At 36.9% G+C, this 22,679-nt stretch overlaps 1 protein-coding gene across 1 annotated transcript; it reads right to left on the bottom strand.

Annotated features, from left to right (window-relative positions):
* Positions 1-14,147: 14,147 nt before the first annotated feature.
* Positions 14,148-15,092, bottom strand: LOC308279677 (olfactory receptor 10W1-like; the record flags this gene model as incomplete). Its single annotated transcript, XM_080719795.1, has 1 exon — positions 14,148-15,092. One exon carries the CDS (start codon positions 15,090-15,092, stop codon positions 14,148-14,150), a length of 945 nt encoding a protein of 314 aa, XP_080575921.1.
* Between the last annotated feature and the right edge of the window lie 7,587 nt (positions 15,093-22,679).

Below are 22,679 nucleotides of genomic sequence, written 5' to 3'. Positions count from 1 at the left end.
TTATGCCATCTATTAAGAATTTTAAAAATGCAATTGACTATTTTTGCCTCCTTTATTTTTAATTTGCCCATTTTTCATTTTTCATTTTATTTGTCCATTTTTCAGTTGTAAAGTAAAATGGAAAACATTTTACTTCCATATCTTATTTTTTCCTTTTCCATATTGGTATACTTTTAATTCCTAACTGGAACTTTTGTTTCACAGTTCTTGTATATATATGATTTTCTCCTTTATTTCATTATACATTTGTTGCATTTTATAATAATTTTTACTTGTATAAACTTATTTTCACATTTTTCTACTATTATATTTTTCTTGCTTTCATTTATTGTGAAATATTGAGCATCTTTTGTGGCAATGAATTTCTAAGGATAGTTTGTAAACGTTGGTTACAAAGGTTATAATGCAGGAGTTTTTTATTGTTGTTTTGGGTTGCCATTTTACTTGAGTTGCTTTACTGTTGTCTTAACATGTGTTTTTGAGGTTCACAGTTCACAGTTCAGAACATATATTATATCAAAGGATGAATTTCACAGTTCAGAACATATCTTATATCAAAGGATGAAGTTCATAGTTCAGAACATATCTTATATCAGAGGATGAAGTTCATAGTTCAGAACATATCTTATATCAAAGGATGAAGTTTTGTTCACAGGTCCCAATCCACTGTATGACTGCTGTTTCTGTGAATACCTTGTCCCTCAAGGGAAATATGGCTTCTAGGCATAACCTCTCTTTGTCCTCAGAAACAACCATCCAGATATTACTCTTATGCATGTTGACTGGTTCCAATAGTTCATAATAAATGGCTATGGCTGGTTATGCCCAGTATGAATAGCAACAATTTTCCCTATCACTGTACACAGAAACCATTCCTTCCATCCAAAGACAGAGTATTCAATCCTTGCTGATAGCTATTAAGTTTTCACTACTTCATTTGTATGAAGATCTTAATACAGGTAAAACTTTTTAGGTATGTTTTCTTTAATGTCAATATTTTGTAAATCACTTTATTTTGTTTGGGGGCAAAAAGTTTATAGTTTGGTTTTTTTAGTTATTATATTTGTTTTCTACTAAAGCATTTCCAAATGAAATAACTATTCTACTCCAAGGCATCAAATATCTTACATTTTTGGCAAATCTCAGAGAAAAAAAAATTCTCTTCATTAAATATATCTTTTTATTTTAGCCTCTAAAATACTCTAGATTTAATAAAGTATAGAACTAAAATGTTTTTTAAAATTTAATTGAAAAACTCAGCGGAAAATTCCAAGGGAGTAGATTTACACAAGATGAGAAAGTGCTGGATGGACCTTTTGTAACTTGACCTTCACAGCATCTTCTTTCCAATGATTTTACCTCCCAAGACCCTAAATAGTAATAAGAGTATCAACAACAATAGTGTGTCCTATGTTTTCAGGGCTATTTTTAATAAGACATGTATTATTTGATTTTTAAATGACCCTATCAGGCAGTTGTATTGCCACCTCCATTTGATTACAAATGAAATGCCAGCACAGAGATTTTGTGTGATTTTCTTTAGCTATAAAGAGGCAGAGCCAGCTTGCAAACCCAGGAAAGCTGAGGTCAGCCTCATGATATTCAAGAAAGCTTTTCTATTGCCTGTCTGTAAGCCTCCATGATAACCTTTTACTTAATTATATAACTAAAAAGGGGTTATTGCAATTAGAATGCCATGTGTGACCAGAAAGCTAGTAGGATTTAAAATGCAGGGTGACAGATAATATTTTAAAAGATATAAAAACCATATTCTTAAAAGCCTTGAAAAGCTGGCAAAATATCAAACTGTTATAAGGATATAATTGAACAGAGACAAGTAATACAGTAAGGTAAATGGGCTTGGAAGTCGCTTTTGTTTTATTTCCATAAAATAAAGCTTTGTTGTAGGGTATCATGAGATGAAGGGAGTATAAATTAAGTTTAGAACTGCACAATGTAGGGGACTAACACGTGACTTTTCAACATTAACCTGAGATGTCAAAGGGCTATGTTATGAAGTCAAGTAGGTTAACCAACTACTCTGGATTTTCATGTTTAGAATTTTAGAAGACTGTTAAGTAATTCTCAGACTATTTGGATTGCAAAAGCTGATAAAATTAGGGGATTCACAGTTGGGAGAGTTTGCTTTGGAGAGAAAGCTAAAGATGTGGCTGGAAAATCTATTGCTAGCATTTGGAACGATCAGACATTCAGACTTTTTAATCCATATGGAGAGAAGACTCTTAGAAGAAATTAGGTATGTGACTTACATATTCCCTCAGTCATCTCAGCAGAAGCCAGAAAGAGAGATGGGATTACCCAGGAAAGCTTTGGGAAGGACCCCTGAATAACAGAGTCAATCTCTGTGACATACATGGTAAACAAGATTTTTTTTTTTGACCTTGTTAATTTTTTTTTAATTTTATTTTATTGGTGCACTGTATTCATACATCATAGTGGGATACAAACTTTTGTAGACATACATGCACACATCGCCCAGTCAGCCCCCACCCGATCCCCACCCCATTCTCTCCCCATCCCTCCTTCCCATGCTTGGCTTAGTGGTTGACATCTAGTATTATAGCAATTTATCCAAAATTAAAAATGATAATCTCACATAACAGTTTCATTTGTCTGACACCAAGCGTTTGATGATTTAAAGATAACATTTCAATATTTCTTTTTGCTTTCTTTCTTACCAGAGCATATTTTTTTCTGTTTTTTTAGGTGAAACTATCATATATTTATATATTTATTTTTCAGAAAAAAAATCTATCCTAATATGGAATATGAATTCTAGATACCCAAAACGATCTTGAAAAAGAACAAAGCTAGCAGATATATATTTTCTGATTTCAAACCATATAAAGCTACAATAATTGAAACAGTGTAGTACTGTTCTAAAGGCAGATATACAGACCATTGGAGTTAAATACAAGCCTAGAGCTAACTTCTTCCCTATATTGTCAAGTTATTTTTGACAAGGTTTCCACGAACATTTGGTGGTGGAAATAATAATCTTTTAACTAAATATTGTTAAAAAATAATAATTACATGGAAAAGAATAAAATTGGACCCTTACCTAATCCCACATACAAGTATTAACTCAAACTAGATAAAAGACCTAAATATAAATCTTAAGACTATAAACTTTTAGGAGAAAATCTGGGTCATAAAACCTCACAACATTGAAATTGGCAGTGATTTCTTGGATATGATTTCAATGGCACAGGCAACAGAAGAATATACAAACTCCCTAAAAAATAAAAGAAAATATTGTATATCCAAAGACAATGTAAACAGAGTTAAAAGTTACTAATAGAATTGGATAAAATATTTCCAAATGCTATATCTGAAGGTATATTAATATTCCAACTAGAAATCCTAAAAATTAACAACAATAAAGGCAAACAATACAATTTAGAGATAGGTAAAAGACTAACATAAATAATGAATCTCCACAGATAACCAATCTTAGTTGTCTGTTGGATGGAAACTCTTGTTTCTCTGGTTCTGGTGAGTGTTACCTATTTCTTCTTTGTAGTTAATCTCTTTGAGTATTTTCTCTAGCGCTGGTTTTGAAGACATAAATTCCTTCAGTTTCTGTTTGTCATGGAAGCTTCTTATTTCTCCATCTAATTTGATAGAAAGTTTTGCTGGGTAGGAAATTTTTGGCTGGAAGTTGTTTTCTTTCAGGGTTTGGAATATGTTACTCCAAGCCCTTCTGGCTCTCATAACTTGGTTTGGGAAGTCTGGAGTGATTCTAATTGGTTTGCCTCTGAATGTCACTTGGCCCTTTGTTTTTGTTGCCTTTAAGATTCTCTGCTTGGCTTCCACATTGGTCATTTTGACAATTATATGGCGTGGGGATCCTCTTCTCGGATCCTGTCTAAAGGGAGTTCTATAAGTTTCCTGGATCTGTGTATCAACCTCTTGCTCTATATTTGGAAAATTTTCTGCTATTACTTCCTTGAAGAGATTGTTGATCCCTTTGGTATCACTTTCTTTTCCCTCCTCTATTCCAATTATTCTTAGGTTAGCTCTCTTAAGATGGGCCCATATTTCTTCAATGTCAGATTCCTGCTGTTGGATATCTTTTTCTAGATTAGAAACTATGCATTCATTTTTGGATTGCTCATCTTCTAAGAGCGAGATTCTGTTCTCCATGTGGTCTAATCGGTTGTTTGTGCTTTGAATTGAGGCCTTTACTTCATTAATTGCATCCTTTATCTCTTTTTGGCTCTCTCTGAGTTCTTTTTGAAGCACCTCTATTATTTCTACAGTTATTTTCCTGATTTGATCTTCTAGAAATCTCTGATTTTCTGTTTTATCAGGTTCTGATGTTGTGGGGTTGTGCACATTCATTACTCCAGTGTTATTCCTCTTTCCCATGATTTCGGATGTTTGTGCCTTCTCTGGGTTCTTCCCTTGGGTCACTATGGCTTCACTTAGGGTGCTCTGGATCTCGAGTCTGTATTATCTCAGACCCCACTACTCCTTTACTGGGTTGTATCACAGAGTCTCCGACCCAGGGAGTCGATAGAGGCTGCTTTAAACTATGGGGGGTGCCAGGTTGCACGCTCTCCTATGGTGTGATATCTCTGCCACCACCACTCCCTCACTGGGTCAAGTCCCAGGAGGCACAATACTGGGATTTCTCCTCTGTGGCCCGCAATTTGACTCACTGTTCTTGAGTACGTAGATGTAGCTGTACTGGACTCGGTGAATTCACTGCTGCTGCCACCGTCGGTGGCAATATGGCGCCTCTGCCACGCCCTCGGCCATGAGGCTGGCGTATTTTTTCTTCTCTGGTTTTGATTTCCACTCTGAATCCCTGCAGCGTGTGCTGAGCTCAGCCACTGGGAGCTTTAAATGCTGTCTGCGCCGAAAGATCCCGCCTGGCTGTTCCGCATCGGCTCACCTCGGCTTGCTGTAGCCGTCCGTTGAGTTCGCCGCTGCCGCCGGCAGTATGGCGCTGCTGCCGCGTCCTCGGGCGCGTGTGTCTCCTCTGTGGCCCTGAGCTCTGTTCTCAGTCCGCTTTCTCTCTGGAGCCTGGTGGTTTTTTTGTTTTTCTGGTGATGGTGTTTTCTGGCTATGAAAGGCGCTCTTTTTGTGGTAATGGAGATTGGTTGTTAGCGGGACTCTTAAGCCCCGCTTTTCTCGGTCGCCATCTTCCCGGAAGTCCAAGATTTTTAAGAAATATATTGAACCAGCCTTGCTTTCCTGGGATGAAACCAACTTGGTGTAAAATTTTCTTGATATAGTTTTGAATATGCATAGGTAGTGTTTTATTTAGAATTTTTGCATCTATGTTAATCCATTATTAACTGACTTTTTTTTTCTTGAGGGATATGTATTTGGTTTTGGTACTAATGTGATGCCAAAGGAGTTTGGAAGAATTTCATCTCTTTCAATTTAATGGAAGCAGAAATTTTCATAGCTTGTATTGAAAGGGGGAGAAATAAAAGTAAAAACAAAAGAAAGTTGTCAAATTACCCAAAGCCTATAAGCAGGAAACAGGATGATGACTACTCAGACAAAAGCACATGCTACCTCTATGGAAAGCAAAGGTGACTCTGAAGACAGAGCCACAGGCCTAGAGAGTGATGCCTTTGGCCCCTGAGAGTGGAATTCTTGGCCCAGAAGGCAGAGCTGCACAATCAGAAAGTGGATATATGACCTACAGAGGATTATTATCAGGTTTTGGAAACTGATGGAGTTTTTCCTGTTTATTATAAAAATTGTTTTAGAGCACTTTTCTCCTTTTTTGCTTTTATTTTGTCTTCTTTTTGAGTAAGAATGTCTGTAATGATTATCCAAGTCTGTCTAACCACTGAATTACCTTTACTTTTTTTAGTTTTTTAGGTTCACAGATGAAGGAGAATTTTGTCCCAGCTAATTCACAGACAGAGTCTCACAGTCTCACCTAGACCTTGATTTATATGGCTTAGATGATAATATTTAAGGCACTTGAGCTGAAGATATTAAATAAAGTTTTGAGATTGATGCTTGGATGGGGTGAGACTTTCAGGATGGTAGGATAGTGTCAATATACTTTGAACTTGGGAATGTAACTAAATACAGGGGCCTTCTTCCTTATTTAGTTTTATTATAGTAATATGGCTGGAAAGCAAGAATAAAAAGAGCTATTTTATATTTATATGGGGATAAGAATGAAGAAGACAAGTGATTTCACATTAGAAACAATGGGAACCAGAAGACAATGTGATATTTTTGAATAATCAAAGAAAAATATGAATACTCCTAGAATTCTACATCCAGTCAAAACATTATTTAAAGTTAGAAAATGGAGACTACTTAAAAATTAAAAACTATTAAGATTTAAGACAAAAATTTAATCTATTATTAAATTTATGAATGAAATGTGGTAAAAAAAATAATAGGACAAACATGGAAGGATAAAATAGAATCATAATTTTGAAAGTTTCCTACATATTTATGTATAGGCATCATGGTAATTTATATTAGGTTCTGATAAGTGTGCAGCCATAAAAAATAATTCAAAAGACAAGAGATCAATAAACAGCAAAAGGGAAGATGGATATATATATATATATATATATATATATATATATCCAGTTGTTCTGCATTAAAAAGAAAAAGAATGAACTATATGTTCTTAACAAGAGGTAAATCTCATATATAAGGAAACATATATAAATAAAAGGAAAAACAATAAGAATCATGCAGATACTAATAATAAAGAAATGATGTATTAATATCAAAGGAAGCTGAATTTTGGACCAGGAGTATAACTAGCAACAAATAAGACCATTGAGCAAACATCATATTAAATGGGGAAAAACTTCAAGAATTCCCCCTAAAAACAGGAGTGAGACAAGGATGTCCCCTGTCACCAAGGCAAGAAAAGGAAATCAAAGGAGTACAAATAGGAAAAGAAGAACTCAAACTTCCACTATTTGCAGATGACATTATACTATATTTAGAAAACCCAAGAAACTCAACCAAAAGGCTTATAGAACTGATCAACAAATTCAGCAAAGTATCTGGATACAAAATCAATCTTAAAAAATCAGAAGTTTTCCTGTACACCAACCATAAATCCACTGAAAAAGAAATTCAGAAAACACTTCCACTCTCAGAATTTTGCACACACAAAAAAAATACTTAGGAATAAACTTGACCAAGGAGGTAAAAGATCTCTACAAAGAAACTTGTAAAACACTGAAAAAAGAAATTGAAGAGGCTCTTATAAGATGAAAGGATCTTCCATGTTCATGGATTGACAGAATAAATATCATTAAAATGGCCATCCTTCCAAAAGTGATCTACAGATTTAATGCAATGCCCATTAAACTACCAAGATCATTTCTCACAGACATAGAAAAATTAGTCCTTAAATTTATCTGGAATAACAAAAAGCCCAGAAGAGCCAAGGTAGTTCTCAGCAACAAAAACCATGCAGGAAGAATCATAATACCTGACTTTAAACTATACTACAAAGCCATTGTAATAAAAACAGCATGGTACTGACAAAAAACAGATACATAGACCAATGGAGCAGAATAGAAGACAAGTCCACACACTTTCAGCCAATTGATTTTGACAAAGGGGCCAAAAACATACACTGGAGAAAAGATAGCCTGTTCAACAAATGGTGTTGGCAAAACTGGTTAACCATATGCAGAAAAATGGAAATTAATCCCACTTTCTCACCCTGTACAAAAGTCAGTTCAAGATAGATCAAAGACTTGGAAATCAAACCAGAGGCCTTGAAGCTCCTTGAAGAGGGCATAGGTCCAACACTGCAACACATAGGCACAGATAAACACTTTCTCAACAAGACCTCAAAGGCACAACAGATTAAAAGGCAACTCAATACATGGCATTGCATGAAACTGAAGAGCTTCTGTTCAGCAAAGGAAACTGTCAAGAACCTCAGTCGAGAGCCAACAGAATGAGAGAAGATTTTTGACACCTATACCACTGATAGAGGACTAATATCTAGAATATACAGAGAACTCAAGAAACTCAACACTAAGAAAACAAAGCATCCAATAACAAAATGGGCAAACGAACTAAATAGACACTTCACAAAAGAAGAAATTCAAATGGCCAATAATGCATGAAAAAATGCTCAACATCACTGGCAATCAGAGAGATGCAAATCAAAACTACCCTGAGATTTCACCTAACTCTAACTAGAATGGCAATCATTTAAAACACAAACAACAACAGATGCTGGCGAGGATGTGGAGAATTGGGAACTCTAAGACATTGTTGGTGGGATTGCAAATTAGTGCAACCACTTTGGAAAACAGTATGGAGAATCCTCAGAAGAATGGGAACAAATCTACCATTTGATCCAGCAAAACCACTTCTGGGTATCTAACCAAAAGATAGGACACCAAACTACCAAACTAATGCATGTGTATCTATGTTCATAGCTGCACAATTCACCATAGCCAAACTATGGAACCAGCCAAGATGTCCATCAACAGATGAATGGATTACAAAAATGTGGAATATGTACAAAATGAAATTTTACTCAGCCATTAAAAAAACTCAATTACATCACTTTCAGGGAAATGGACAGAAATGGAGGACATTATGCTAAGTGAGATTAGTCAGTCACAAAAAATAAGAAATCAGATGTTTTCCCTAATATGTGAGAGTTAGGGAGAAATGGGTCATAGGAGAAACTCTAGATGAAAAAGGAAATCCTGTAGAAGAGCAAACAAGGCAACCTAAAGGAGGAGAAAGGAGGGGGGAAGAGGAAAATCTCTAAAGCACACAATGTACTTAAACATATCGAGTCAACCACCAAGCCAAGCAAGGGAAGGAGGGACAGGGAGGGAATGGGGTGGGAATTGAGTAGGGGTAAATCAGTGATGTGTACATATATGTACACACAAGTTTTTTACCCCTATATGATGTATGAATATAATACACCAATAAAAATTTAAAAAATAATAAAATAAAATAAAAAATATATTGAAAAAAAAGAAAAAACAAATAAGACCATTGCTTAATGACTAAATAGTTCATCAGCAAGATTTAAGAAAGCAAAATATTTTCACATTTAATAACAGAGCTTCAAATACAGGAAAGAAAAATTGTCAAGACCAAACTGAAATATTGAAAAACACAAAATCATAGTTGTGAATCTCAACTCACTTTTACCAGTAATTAATAAAACAAGAAGACAGAAATATGAAAAGATGTTGAAGATTAAAATCAATCTTGATTTTAGCTAACTCAATCTTGTTGACATACCTCAAGATCTATACGATATGCATTCTTTTCAAAGCACATAGAACATTCAGTAAGACATAGGTTGTTCCAAAACAATGAAAAAAGTCTCAATTTAAAAAATGACAATATAAGCTGGATATGGTGGTGCATGTTTGTAATCCCAGTATTTGGAAGGCTGAGACAGGAGGATTGCAAGTTTGTGGCCAGCCTATCTACTTAGTGAGGCCCTCTGCAACTTAGTGAGACCTTGTTTCAAAATAAAAATAAATTAAAAAATAAGGCTTAGGGTATAGCTTGGAGGTAGAATGGCCCTGGGTTTAAACCCCTTTACCACTGCCGGATGTGGTGGCACACACTTGTAATCCCCACGCTTGGGAGGTGGAGACAGGAGGATCACACAAGTTTGAAGCCAGCCTCTCTGGCTTAAGAGACCCTGTTTCCAAATAAAAATATAAAAATAGGTCTGGGAGTGTAGCCCGGATGTAGAAGGGCTTCCAGGAACCCCAGTACCACCAAAAAAAATAAAAAAATAAATAAATAATAAAAACCCTTGCCGGGTGTGGTGGCGCACGCTTGTAATCTCCGCTCTTGGGAGGCGGAGACAGGAGGATCGCGCAGGTTCGAAGCCAGCGGCGCTGGCGTAAGAGACCCTGTTTCAAAAATATAAAATAGGTCTGGGAGTGTAGCCCGGAGGAAGAAGGGCTTCCAGGAAACCCAGTACCACCAAATAAATAAATAAATAAATAAATAAATAAATAAATAAATAAAAACCCTTTACCACAAAACAGATACATACACCAATGGAGCAGAATAGAAGACCTAGAAACAAATCCACACACTTACAGCCAATTGATTTTTGACAAAGGAGACAAAAACATACACTGGAAAAAAGATAGCCTGTTCAACAAATTGTGTTGGCAAAACTGGTTAACCATATGCAGAAAATTGGAAATTAATTTCACTTTTACACCCTGCACAAGAGTCAGTTCAAGATGGATCAAAGATTTGGAAATTAGATCAGAGACCTTGAGGATCCTTGAAGACAGCATAGGTTCCAACACTGCAACACATAGGCACAGGAACAAACTTTTTCAACAAGACCTCAAAAGCACCAGAAACTAAAAGGTGGATCAATACATGGGATTGTATGAAACTGAAGAGCTTCTGTACAGCAAAGGAAACTATCAAGAACCTTAAGTAAGAGCCAACAGGATAGGAGAAGATTTTTGCCACCTACTTCTCCGATAGAGTACTAATATCTAAAATATACAGAGAACTCAAGAAACTCAACACAAAAAACACAAATGATCCAATCAAAAAATGGGTAAGCAAACTAAAAAGACACTTCACAAAAGAAGAAATTCAAATGGCCAATAAATGCATGAAAAAATGTTCAACATCACTGGCAATCAGAGAGAGGCAAATCAAAACTACCCTGAGATTTCACCTAACTTCAAGTAGAATGGCAATCATTCTAAACACAAACAACAACAGATGCTGGCAAGGATGTGGAGAAGTGGGAACTCTAAGACATTGTTGGTGGATTGCAAATTACTGCAACCACTTTGGAAAATAGTATGGAGAATCCTTAGAAGAATGGGAACAAATTTACCATTAGATTCAGGAATACCTATCTGACGGGTTGAGAGCAGGGAAAAAGGAAACTCTCCAGCGTACACAATGTACTTAAAATATCGAAGTCAACCTCTATGCCAAGCATGGGAAGGAGGGACGGGGATGGAATGGTGTGGGGATTGGGTAGGGATTGAGTGATGTGTGCATATATGTCTACACAAATTTTTTTAACCCCATTATGATGTATGAATACAATTCACCAATAAAATATTAAAAAAACAAACCCCAGTGCCAAAAAATTTTGATAATCTAGGCTCAGAATTTAGGACTTTCTCGTTAGCATTCCTATTTATATGAGAGCAGACAATGCAATTCAAAAAGAAGAGGACTAGAGCCAGGTGTGGTGACGCACGCTTGTAATCCCCATGCTTGGGAGGCAGAGACAGGAGGGTAGCGCAGGTTCAAAGCCAGTGGCACTGGCTTAAGAGACCCTGTTTCCAAATAAAAATATATATTAAAAAAATAGGTTTGGGAGTGTAGCCCGGAGGTAGAAGGGTTTCCAGGAACCCAAGTACCACCAGAAAGAAGAAAGAAGAAAAATAAAAGAAGAGGACTAGAAAGCACATTGAGGTCATTATTCCATAGCAATTTTTAATTCAACTGGATAAATTGCTGTATCATCTGTCCTTACATCAGCGAATGGCCCTTTATTACAGCCCATTATGCTTTCTGGACTCACTTCCTAATCTATAGTTACATGTAGATATTACATCTACTCTCTGGACATGTCCTCTGAAAACTTCTTTTATTTTTCCCACCGGATCCCACTCCTTCCCCCACTCTTGTATATGTTGTGAGATTGCTAGTGATACATTCATATATGGATATAACAATATTTAAACTGTTTCCTTCATCAATCCTTCTTTTTCCCCTTCCCACCTTAATACTCTTCTTTCTCCTCATTTATCTGAAGTCCCTTCTGTTTCCTATTCTATCCCTACCTCCTATGTAGGAGATAAAAATATGACCCTTTATTTTCTGAGACTGTCTGATCTCACTTAGCATAGTATTATCACATTTTATCCATTTTTTGTGAAAGTGATATAGCTTTGTTCTGTATAGCTGGGTAAAATTTCATTATGCACATATATCACATTTTATTCTATTTAGTATTCTATTCATGTTTTACTTGTTGATAGACACCTAGGTTGGTTCCATATCTATTATCTATTGTGAATCGCACTGATATAAAGATGAATGTGCATACACTTCTATAGTATTCTGCTTTTAGTTCTTTTAGAAAGATACAGAGGAGTGGTATAGCTGGAATTTATGGTGGTTTCATTCATTCTCAAGTTTTTCAGAAACCTCTACACTGATCTCTAAAGTGGTTGTATTAGTTTATAATTCCACCAATGGGGTATAAAAGTTTCTATTTTCCTATATCATCACCAGCAATATTTGTATTCTTGATGATTGTTATTTTAACTGGAGTCAAATGGAATGCAAAGAAATTAGAAATAAAAAGGAACTTACCTCAATATCATAAAGGCAACATATCAAAAACCAAAGCTAACATTATACTGTATAGGAAAAACTGAAAGTGTCCCTTTAAAACCAAAAGTAAGTCTAGAATGCCTGTTATCTACTTAGTGAGACCCTCTGCAACTTAGTGAGATCCTGTTTCAAAATAAAGAATAAAAAATAGGGCTTAGGGTATAGCTGGGAGGTAGCTTCTATTCAATATTGTACTTGGAATTCTAGCCAAAGTAATAAGACAAAAGAACAAAATAAAAGGGGTGTAAATAGGGAAAGAAGGAAAAATTATCTCTGTTTACAGATGGTATGACTCTATGCTTAAAAGATGCAAAAAATTCAATCAGAAGACTCCTAGAGCTGATAAATTCAACAAAGTAGCTGGGTACAAAATCAACTTTAATAATTGATAGATTTTTGTATATACCAACGATCAATCAATTGAAAAAGAAATCTGTAAAACAATTCCATTCACAATAGCCTCAAAATTTACTTTGGAATAAATCTAACCAAGGTGGTGAATGACTCCCTATAATGAAAAATATTGAACACTAAAGAAAGTAATTTTACAAACTCTTAGAAGATGGAAACCCCTCCCATGTTCTTGGATAGACAGAATAAATATTGTCAATATGGCCATACTAGCAAAAGTGATATACAGGTTTAATGCAATCCCAATAAAAATGCCAATGTTATTTCAACAGAGCTAGAAAAAGTCCTAAAATTCATATAGAAAAACGTAAGACCCAAAATAGCCAAAGCAATTCTGGGTAATAGGTATAAATCTGGAGTTATCACACCTGATTTCAAATTATAACACAAAGTAACAGTAAAAAAATAGCATAGCAAAAAGTTGCTTTTGTATATAAAATAAGAATAATAGTCTGACTTCACAGGGTTTTGAAGATTAATAACATGCATGCATTTTATATACATACATACTATAACATTTCTAGCACACTAAACAATGTTAACTATACTATTAGTGTTTAGAACAAATTTAAGGTAGAATCATATTTTTTCTTACAGTAATTGCTTACTTGATATTTTATTATGAGAAGTTGGATTATATATATTTGCAATGACTACTATAATAAACAACTTTTTTGGTTATTCTCTGTTGGTCCCTAGCTCTCAATGTCCCTGACCTCTGTGGAAAGAATCACCTGTGTTTCTGGCCTTATTGCTTCAGGAAGGTTTGGATAGTGGGAGACAAGTGACAAATAGTTTTTTGAGCAGAAAGCAGTAGTGATATTTACCTCTCTGCTCTCTTCTTCTGCATGGCTGCAGTTCTGTGAACAGAGGCTTTTCCTCCAAAAGCCAGAGTTCCTCCCAGAGCTTTCCCCTCCTGTATCCTGCACGGACAGGTTTCTGATAATACTGTGCCTCCCTTTGACCTTTCAGGTCCAGGAGTGACAATGGCTTGCTGCTATCGTTAGAGTGTACCCAGTTGGCTCCTTGCTCACAACTGCTGCACATAACCCTGTCATTATAATTTTTAAGCTAAAACCTATTGAACAAGCCATCTTTCCGGCTGCATGCTAGAAATTCTCATACTTGCTATTTTGCATTACCTAATGTTCATTCACTTATATATTTCTGCGCTAGAAGAGCAATTACTAAGACAAATGGTATAAAAATGCAGAGCATTTTGTGCATATAGGTAAAGAGTATTTATATAATTTAGAATGCTTTTGTAATAGATTCATTTGAACATCAACTGAGAGAAATCTCAGTTCTTTAGGGATACACACGCACTGGAACCAAACCCTGGCCTGAAAGGTTGTGCCTCCAGTGTCCTAGCTCTTTCGGGGAAGGCGATTCCTGGTGAGCACTTTCCCGATGGCCCCTTTCATCTCACTGTTCCTCAGTGTGTAGATGAGGGGGTTGAGCAGTGGGGTTCCCAGCGTGTACACCAGCGAGACGAACTGATCTTGCTTGGGGTGGTAGCTGGACTTGGGACGCAGGTACATAAAGGCACAACAGCCATACTGCAGCAGTACCACAGTGAGGTGGGAGGAGCAGGTGGAGAAGGCCCTGTGGCGTCCAGCTACTGAATGAACCTTGAGCACTGCAGCCACTATGAAGGAGTAGGAGGTGGCGATGAAGAGAAAAGGCACGGCAATGGCAAGCGTGGCTGCCACCAGCACTGACTGCTCATGAATGTGGCTGCTGGCACACACAAGAGTCATGACTGGGGGCGCATCACAGAAGAAGTGCTCAATGCCCCGAGCCTTGCAGAATGGTGGAGAGAAGATGAAGGCCACTAGTTGTAAGGACAGGAATAAGCCGATGACAACAGATGCCACAACCAGGCGAAAACAAAGAGTCAGAGTCATGATGAGAGGGTACTGCAACGGGTGACAAATGGCGACATACCGGTCATAGGCCATGACGGCCAAGAGGAAGCAATCCGCACTGCCAAGGCCAATTAAAAAAACCATCTGCGTGGCACAGCCCAGGAGAGTGATGGTCTTCTCTGACTTTAAGATGTTGGCCAGGATGTGGGGTACCACGACAGCAGTGTAGCAAACTTCTATCCCTGAAAGGCTGCCCAGGAAATAGTACATGGGCACGTGCAGGCGGGCTTCTGTTTGGATGGACACCATGATGAGGACATTCCCAGTGATAATGAGTGTGTAAGTCAGGCTGACTCCAAGGAAGGACAGGATACGCAGCTTTGGGCTCGAGGGATAGGCCAGGAACACGAATTCCATCAACACTGAGTGATTTTCCCAGGTCATGGAGATACCTGCTTGCTCTCAAGCAGGAGAGTTATAAGGACCTAAGAAAGTCTCCTACTAGTGATGTATTACCACCTTGAAGATGTATTTACACTTTGAGCCATGAATTGAATTTTACTACTCAAGGCTGGAAGTAGAAATAAGAAGGTTTAGGGCTAGTTTCTTATTTTAAGGCATTTCTATGATATCTTTCAACCAAGATATTTACACCTCAATTTCTAACTTCAAGAGTTGGGTCTATTAAAAGAAACTATTGAGCCACAGTGGCAGAGAGTGTGGGTGGAATTTGGGAACAATTTTCAAAGGAGTGGAATTAAAATTAAATTCTTTCAAGTAGTTCACAAGAAAGCCTCAGGGAATTCTTGGTAATAGGAGTTATTCATATTGGGGAGAAAAGCCATTCATTCATTTATTTATATATTTCACTTAGTCATTTAAGTTTTTCTCCTCTGTGGAAACTAGAGAGAAAATAGGAAACAAAAGGCATTTTCAATAAATAAAGAGAAAAACCAGTAGATTAGCGGAAGGGGCTTGGGGAAGGTAGTGCAGGGATGGGCTAGGATGAAGGAAATAGTTCAGATAATGGCATGTCCATATTACCTATGGATACCTATGTCTCAGGTAACATTACCAATCCCACTAGTACGGTTGGCAAGAGATGGATTGGGTGGGATCCAGAGGGAAACACATCAAATGCTGCTTGCATATATGCTTGTACCACTTTGAACATCACTATGATGTACAATTACAATGCCCAAATACAAGTATTAAAAACTCATTAATTAATTAAATAGTTAATTAATTTTTGTGGTACTGTGGTTTGAATACAGAGACATTCTACCTCCAAGCTACACCCCCATCCCTATTTTTAATTTTTATTTTGAAACAGGGTCTCACTGAGTTGCAAAGGGACTCACTAAGTAGCTGAGGCTGTCCTCAAACTCCTATCTCAGCCTCCCAAATGCTGGGATTACAAGTGTGCACCACCTCTCCTGGCACATACACACCCACACACACACACACACACACACACACACAAACACACACACACAGAGCAAACAAATCTTATTTATACAGTTCAGTGTGTCTTGAGGTGTTCAGTCAGTGATATATGTCTGTAACATTCAGCTCGTGATGTGGTGTGAAGTGAAGAAAAAAAATAAAATGCCCAAAGCACAAAAGGCTACGATGGGCTGAAGTTGACAATGTCAAGGACAAGGGACAGAAACAAAGTCCTCAGCTGCCTTCTTGTTTTCCTAGGCCTATCCTATCAGGAGAGGTACAGAACTGGAAGAAAACAGTGCATTTTGTCATAAGTTTCCTTCTGGTTGTTAGAGGTGTGAGAAAATATATAATCAAAAGCTGTCGGAGATTCAAGAGCTCTGTGAATTTCGGCGTGAATGTGCAATGATTTAGTCTCTTTGCCCTGCAAAGAGCCAATGTGAACTTTGGAAGGAGCCATTCAACGTCTATTAAAAGCATTAAGTGAATAGACACAACTCCCAAAGAACATCCATTTCACCTTTGTTTTCTAGAACAAATCATGTTTAAGAAGATGGAGAAGAGATGAAGTGTAGCCTTGTTTTGACTTGTTAGATTTTAACATTTCCTGATATGCCATATAATCTCTGAAAAAAAAATCTCTCTTCCAAATCACTAATTCCCTTAATATCATTTATATACACCCACCTCAATATCACAAACATGGATATAGTGTGATTAGAAGTTGTCAAAAATATGAAGAGTACCTAGAACATGAATAGCTTTCTTTAGATTTTCTAACAACTAACAATGGTTGTCTAGATTTTGTCCTTTTAGGAAATTCAACAATGTTTTGCATTATTTCCAGTCTCTCTTAGCCTATTATACATTTTGCTGTAGCTTGTGGAGGGGCAGTGTACCAGTGTGAAATAAGCTTTGAAATTAGATGATGGGATTTGAATAATTCTATCTCCTGGATCCATGATGCTAGGCAATTCTCTGAATCCAAGTTTCTTTATTTAAAAAGGGATAAGTAATTATACTTAGTTCAAAGGGCTAGTGCAAATTTGAATCAGATAGTAAAGTAAGGTACCTATCACAATGTCTAATTCATAGTAATAGCAGCCTAATAAAAGATAACCAACATTATTATTTGCAAATTCAAAGACAACCATTCTCCCTCATTTATATTTTTATTTCCCATATTGCCAAGCCTAATATTGTATACATTTAGAACTCAGTAATTACAGTTGAAATTGATATACTGTGAAAAACATGTAATTTTATATTTTTACTTTAAAATTGTTTCAACACAAAATTATTTTTAGGAGGCCTTCTGAAAAACAATGTACATTCAACATTTGAATTGCATGATGGAAAAAAAACCTCTATCACTTAAGGCCTAGTATTTCAATGCCTACAGCCAACAGACCTCTGAAGTCTAGCCTGTCACCTGTATAATGAAGTCCATGTCATGATGATGTCTTCTGAGAATTTTATGAGAGTCCATTCCATTCATATTATCTAAATGGTTCTTTCTAGTTTCTATAATAAAGTATTAATATCATTGGTCATGACTATCAATGGTCATGACTTCTTAGTATTGAAAGGGACCTCATGATTGCCTGATTGAGTCCTCATTTTATACCTGCATGCTGAGGACAATATCTGGATGACAAAACACCTTCAATACCCATTGAGTCTCATAACCTCCCGGCTTTCATGTTTCCATGTTAGAAAATGTGATTCTCTGAAAGTTCTTTCCAGTGATCAGTTGAAGCTGAGTTCTGTTAAATATCTACATAGTGATTCTGTTCTAAACAATTTGGCCATTTTTATATAAAACACTTCAGTTACTAAACAGCTTTTAACTTTGAATACCCACATTTTCTTTTGCTATTTTTCATATGACATGGTTTTGATATCTGTTGTCATTTAAGCTCTGAAATGCTCTCATTTAAAATATTTTTCTTAAATGTGTGTGGAACGGGAGAGTTCACAGGAATGGTTACATTAAAATAATTAGGAAGGATGATGACATAGTGGAGTTTAGGTTCTAGCAGAGTGAACGTTCTATCAACATGTCATCTACTTGTTTTTCTAAGTTGTTACTGAATATGATGTATAGCACAGAGGTAGGAGGACTTGGGCATCATCTCAGAATGTCCCCCAGATCTCTGGCATCCAGGTCAAATCCCACATCCTGCTTTCATCTTCTTTTTTTTGCCAGCCCAACTTGGCAAGAATGTTATAAAAAAGATGATTTCTTTCCATTCTGGAAATCCAGATAGAGGCAAACATAGCACAGACATTGCCTACTTAGTGTTATGTAAAAAAGGGGAAGTGTGGATTTGGCACTAAACAGACCCACCTTACATTCTCAGTCTGCCGTTATTAGCATAATCCCCTGGGCAGATCATCTCACTTTAGATTCTATTTCCTCATGTTTAAAAGATGTAAAAAATATCATTTACCTAATGGGGCTGTGGTGGGATTAAATGAGATAAAGTATTTAAAGCACTTGATTCGATGTATGAAACCTATTAAGTTGTGTAATAAATATCTTCTCTCTGTTTCTTGTATCTGTTATGGGTATGATAATAATATCTGCTTCATAGCAGAGGATATTATGAGGTACTATATGAGGAGAGGGGTTTTATTAACCCTTAAACTTTATCCAAATTCACAGTAATCAATCCCTCACCATTTCTTTGACTGAGATCCACTATTTTGGTCAGAATAATTGTGCTTCCAAGTGAATTAAAAAAGACTGTAAGCCAAGGTCTGAATGATTTCAGAAGTCCTGGAGTCTCTACCTGTAAATCCACCACTCACTTGTCTAACATGTCAACAGGTGCAAACTAGGAACACTACCAATCTGGGAGGTAGGAAAAGACTTCCTCTTACCTTCAGCATAGAAGACAAAAGAAAATATACTGAAGCAGCCTCCTTAGTTATGTTCCCCAAAGCCTAACTTAGGACGGGATGCTCTGGTGGTTTGAGAAGGAAGGACAGTGATCCTGGGGCCTCCCCACTGGGACTGAGCCTTTATGTTTCTTCACAAACAAAAACTGTAGAAGAAGTAAATTGCTTTGCCATCTAGGGTCTTGCCTGGTAAATTCCATCTCCCAGAAGAAAGCAAGTTGGTGATTGTGAATCTCCTCCCCTGTTACCAGATAATTAGTCCAAACCAGAACTCCCTCTCATTTGGGAGCCATGCCATGTAGAAGAGCTGGAGTATGCTTGTCAGAGTCCAGTGTTAAGTATTATTAGCTTTAATAACATTCTCAGTGCCTGCAATAATTTCTTGAGAAACAGGAAGTTTCTTAATAAATGTTACTTGAGTCTCTATTTCATTTAAAAATTTTTTTTTGGTGCACTGTATTCATACATCATAGTAGGATACATACTTTTGTAGACATACATGCACACTTTTCCCAGTCAGCCCCCACCCAATCCCCACCCCATTCTCTCCCTATCCCTCCCTCCCATGCTTGGCTTAGTAGTTGACATCTAGTATTATGGCAATTTATCTAAAATTAAAAATGATAATCTCACATAACAGTTTCATTTGTCTGATACCAAGCTTTTGATGACTTAAAGATAACATTTCAATATTTCTTTTTGCTTTCTTTCTTACCAGAGAATATTTTTTTCTATTTTTTTAGGTGAAACTATCATATATTTATAAATTTATTTTTCAGAAAAAAATCTATCCTAATATGGAATATGGACTCTAGGTACCCAAAACGATCTTGAAAAAGAACAAAGCTATAAGATATATATTTTCTGATTTCAAACCATATAAAGCTACAATAATTGAAACAGTGTAGTACTATTCTAAAGGCAGATATATAAACCATTGGAGTTAAATAAAAGCCTAGAGCTAAATTCTTCCCTATATTGTCAAGTTATTTTTGACAAGGTTTCCACGAACATTTGGTGGTGGAAATAAAAATCTTTTAACTAAATATTGTTAAAAAATAATAATTACATGGAAAAGAATAAAATTGGACCCTTACCTAATCCCATATACAAATATTAACTCAAAATAGATAAAAGACCTAAATATAAATCTTAAGACTATAAACTTTTAGGAGAAAATCTGGGTCATAAAACCTCACAACATTGAAATTGGCAGTGATTTCTTGGATATGATTTCAATGGCACAGGCAACAGAAGAATATACAAACTCCCTAAAAAATAAAAGAAAATATTGTATATCCAAAGACAATGTAAACAGAGTTAAAAGTTACTAATAGAATTGGATAAAATATTTCCAAATGCTATATCTGAAGGTATATTAATATTCCAACTAGAAATCCTAAAAATTAACAACAATAAAGGCAAACAATACAATTTAGAGATAGGTAAAAGACTAACATAAATAATGAATCTCCACAGATAACCAATCTTAGTTGTCTGTTGGATGGAAACTCTTGTTTCTCTGGTTCTGGTGAGTGTTACCTATTTCTTCTTTGTAGTTAATCTCTTTGAGTATTTTCTCTAGTGCTGGTTTTGCAGACATAAATTCCTTCAGTTTCTGTTTGTCATGGAAGCTTCTTATTTCTCCATCTAATTTGATAGAAAGTTTTGCTGGGTAGGAAATTTTTGGCTGGAAGTTGTTTTCTTTCAGAATTGGGAATATGTTACTCCAAGCCCTTCTGGCTCTCATAACTTGGTTTAGGAAGTCTGGAGTGATTCTAATTGGTTTGCCTCTGAATGTCACTTGGCCCTTTGCTTTTGTTGCCTTTAAGATTCTCTGCTTGGCTTCCACATTGGTCATTTTGACAATTATATGGCGTGGGGATCCTCTTCTCTGATCGTGTCTAAAGGGAGTTCTATAAGTTTCCTGGACCTTTGTATCAACCTCTTGCTCTATGTTTGGAAAATTTTCTGCTATTACTTCCTTGAAGAGATTGTTGATCCCTTTGGTTTCACTTTCTTTTCCCTCCTCTATTCCAATAATTCTTAGGTTAGCTCTCTTAAAATGGGCCCATATTTCTTCAATATCAGACTCCTGCTGTCGGATATTTTTTTCTAGAGTAGAAACTATGAGTTCATTTTTGGATTGCTCATCTTCTAAGAGCGAGATTCTGTTCTCCATGTGTTCTAATCGGTTGTTTGTGCTTTGAATTGAGGCCTTTACTTCATTAATTGCATCCTTTATCTCTTTTTGGCTCTCTCTGAGTTCTTTTCGAAGCACCTCTATTATTTCTACAGTTATTTTCCTGATTTGATCTTCTAGAAATCTCTGATTTTCTGTTTTATCGGGTTCTGATGTTGTGGGGTTGTGGGCATTCATTGCTCAAGTATTATTCCTCTTTCCCATGATTTCGGAAGTTTGTGCCTTCTCTGGGTTCTTCCCTTGGGTCACTATGACTTCACTTAAGGTGTTCTGGATCTCGAGTCAGTAGTATCTCAGACCCCACTAATCCTTTACTGGGTTTTATCACAGAGTCTCCGACCCAGAGAGTCGATAGAGGCTGCTTTAGACTTTGGGGGGTGCCAGGTTGCACGTTCTCCTATGGTGTGATATCTCGGCCACCGCCCCTCCCCCACTGGGTCAAGTCCCAGGGATTTCTCCTCTGTGGCCCGCAATTTGACTCACTGTTCTTGAGTACGCAGATGTAGCTATACTGGCCTCGCTGAATTCGCTGCTGCTGCCGCCGGTAGCAATATGGCGCCGCTGCTACGCCCTCGGCTGTGGGGCTGGCGTTTTTCTTCTTGATTTTGAATTCTACTCTGAATCCCTGCAGCATGTGCTGAGCTCGGCCACTGGGAGCTGTAGATGCTCTCTGCGCGGAGAAATCTCGCCTAGCTGTTCCGCAGTGGCTCACCTTGGCTTGCTGTGGCCGTCTGGTGAATTCGCCGCTGCCGCCAGCAGTATGGCGCTGCTGCCGCGTCTGCCGCGTCCTCGGGCGCGAGGCCGGTGTATCTCCTCTGTGGCTCTGTTCTCAGTCCGCTTTCTCTCTGGAGCCTGGTGATTTTTTGTTTCACTGGTGATGGTGTTTTCTGGCTATGAAAGGCGCTGATTTTGTGGTAATGGAGATTTGTTGTTAGCGGGGCTCTTAAGCCCCGCTTTTCTCGGTCGCCATCTTCCCGGAAGTCCTCTTGAGTCTCTATTTCAGAGGGATCATTCCCTGAAGACTGTCATGGCTGGATTCATCTTTTGTCCTAAGTAATTATTGCTTTGGAAAAGTGAGACCATATTATATATTTTGTCTCTTGTCCCTAGGACTAGAATAGCATTATATTATTAATAGTGCCTCAATTAATACACATAACATGTTTCATCTTTTCACAGCATTTTCTTTAATTCTTATTGAGCAAAGATACTGCCATTGATCTTTCTAAATTGACTATTGATCCTACCAAATTGGCTGCATTTCTTTACAAAATTATAGTTGGTGCTATGGATATAAGTGTCTGTCTATGAATATATGCACTTAAGTTTCCCATTTATTTAGAGGTAATCTCTTTGCACAGATTTAGAGTATTTAATGTAGTTTTTGGCTTTTTTCTGTGGTACTGGAGGTGGAACCCAAGAGCTTTTCTACCTCTGTCTATACTCCCAGACCTGTTTTCTTTTTTTCTTTTTTTTTC

Source organism: Muscardinus avellanarius (genome assembly GCF_963383645.1).
Source record: "Muscardinus avellanarius genome assembly, chromosome: 1".
Classification (NCBI taxonomy): Eukaryota; Metazoa; Chordata; class Mammalia; order Rodentia; family Gliridae; genus Muscardinus; species Muscardinus avellanarius.
Note: the sequence above shows the minus strand (reverse complement) of the source record. Positions and strands in the feature narration are given on the sequence as shown.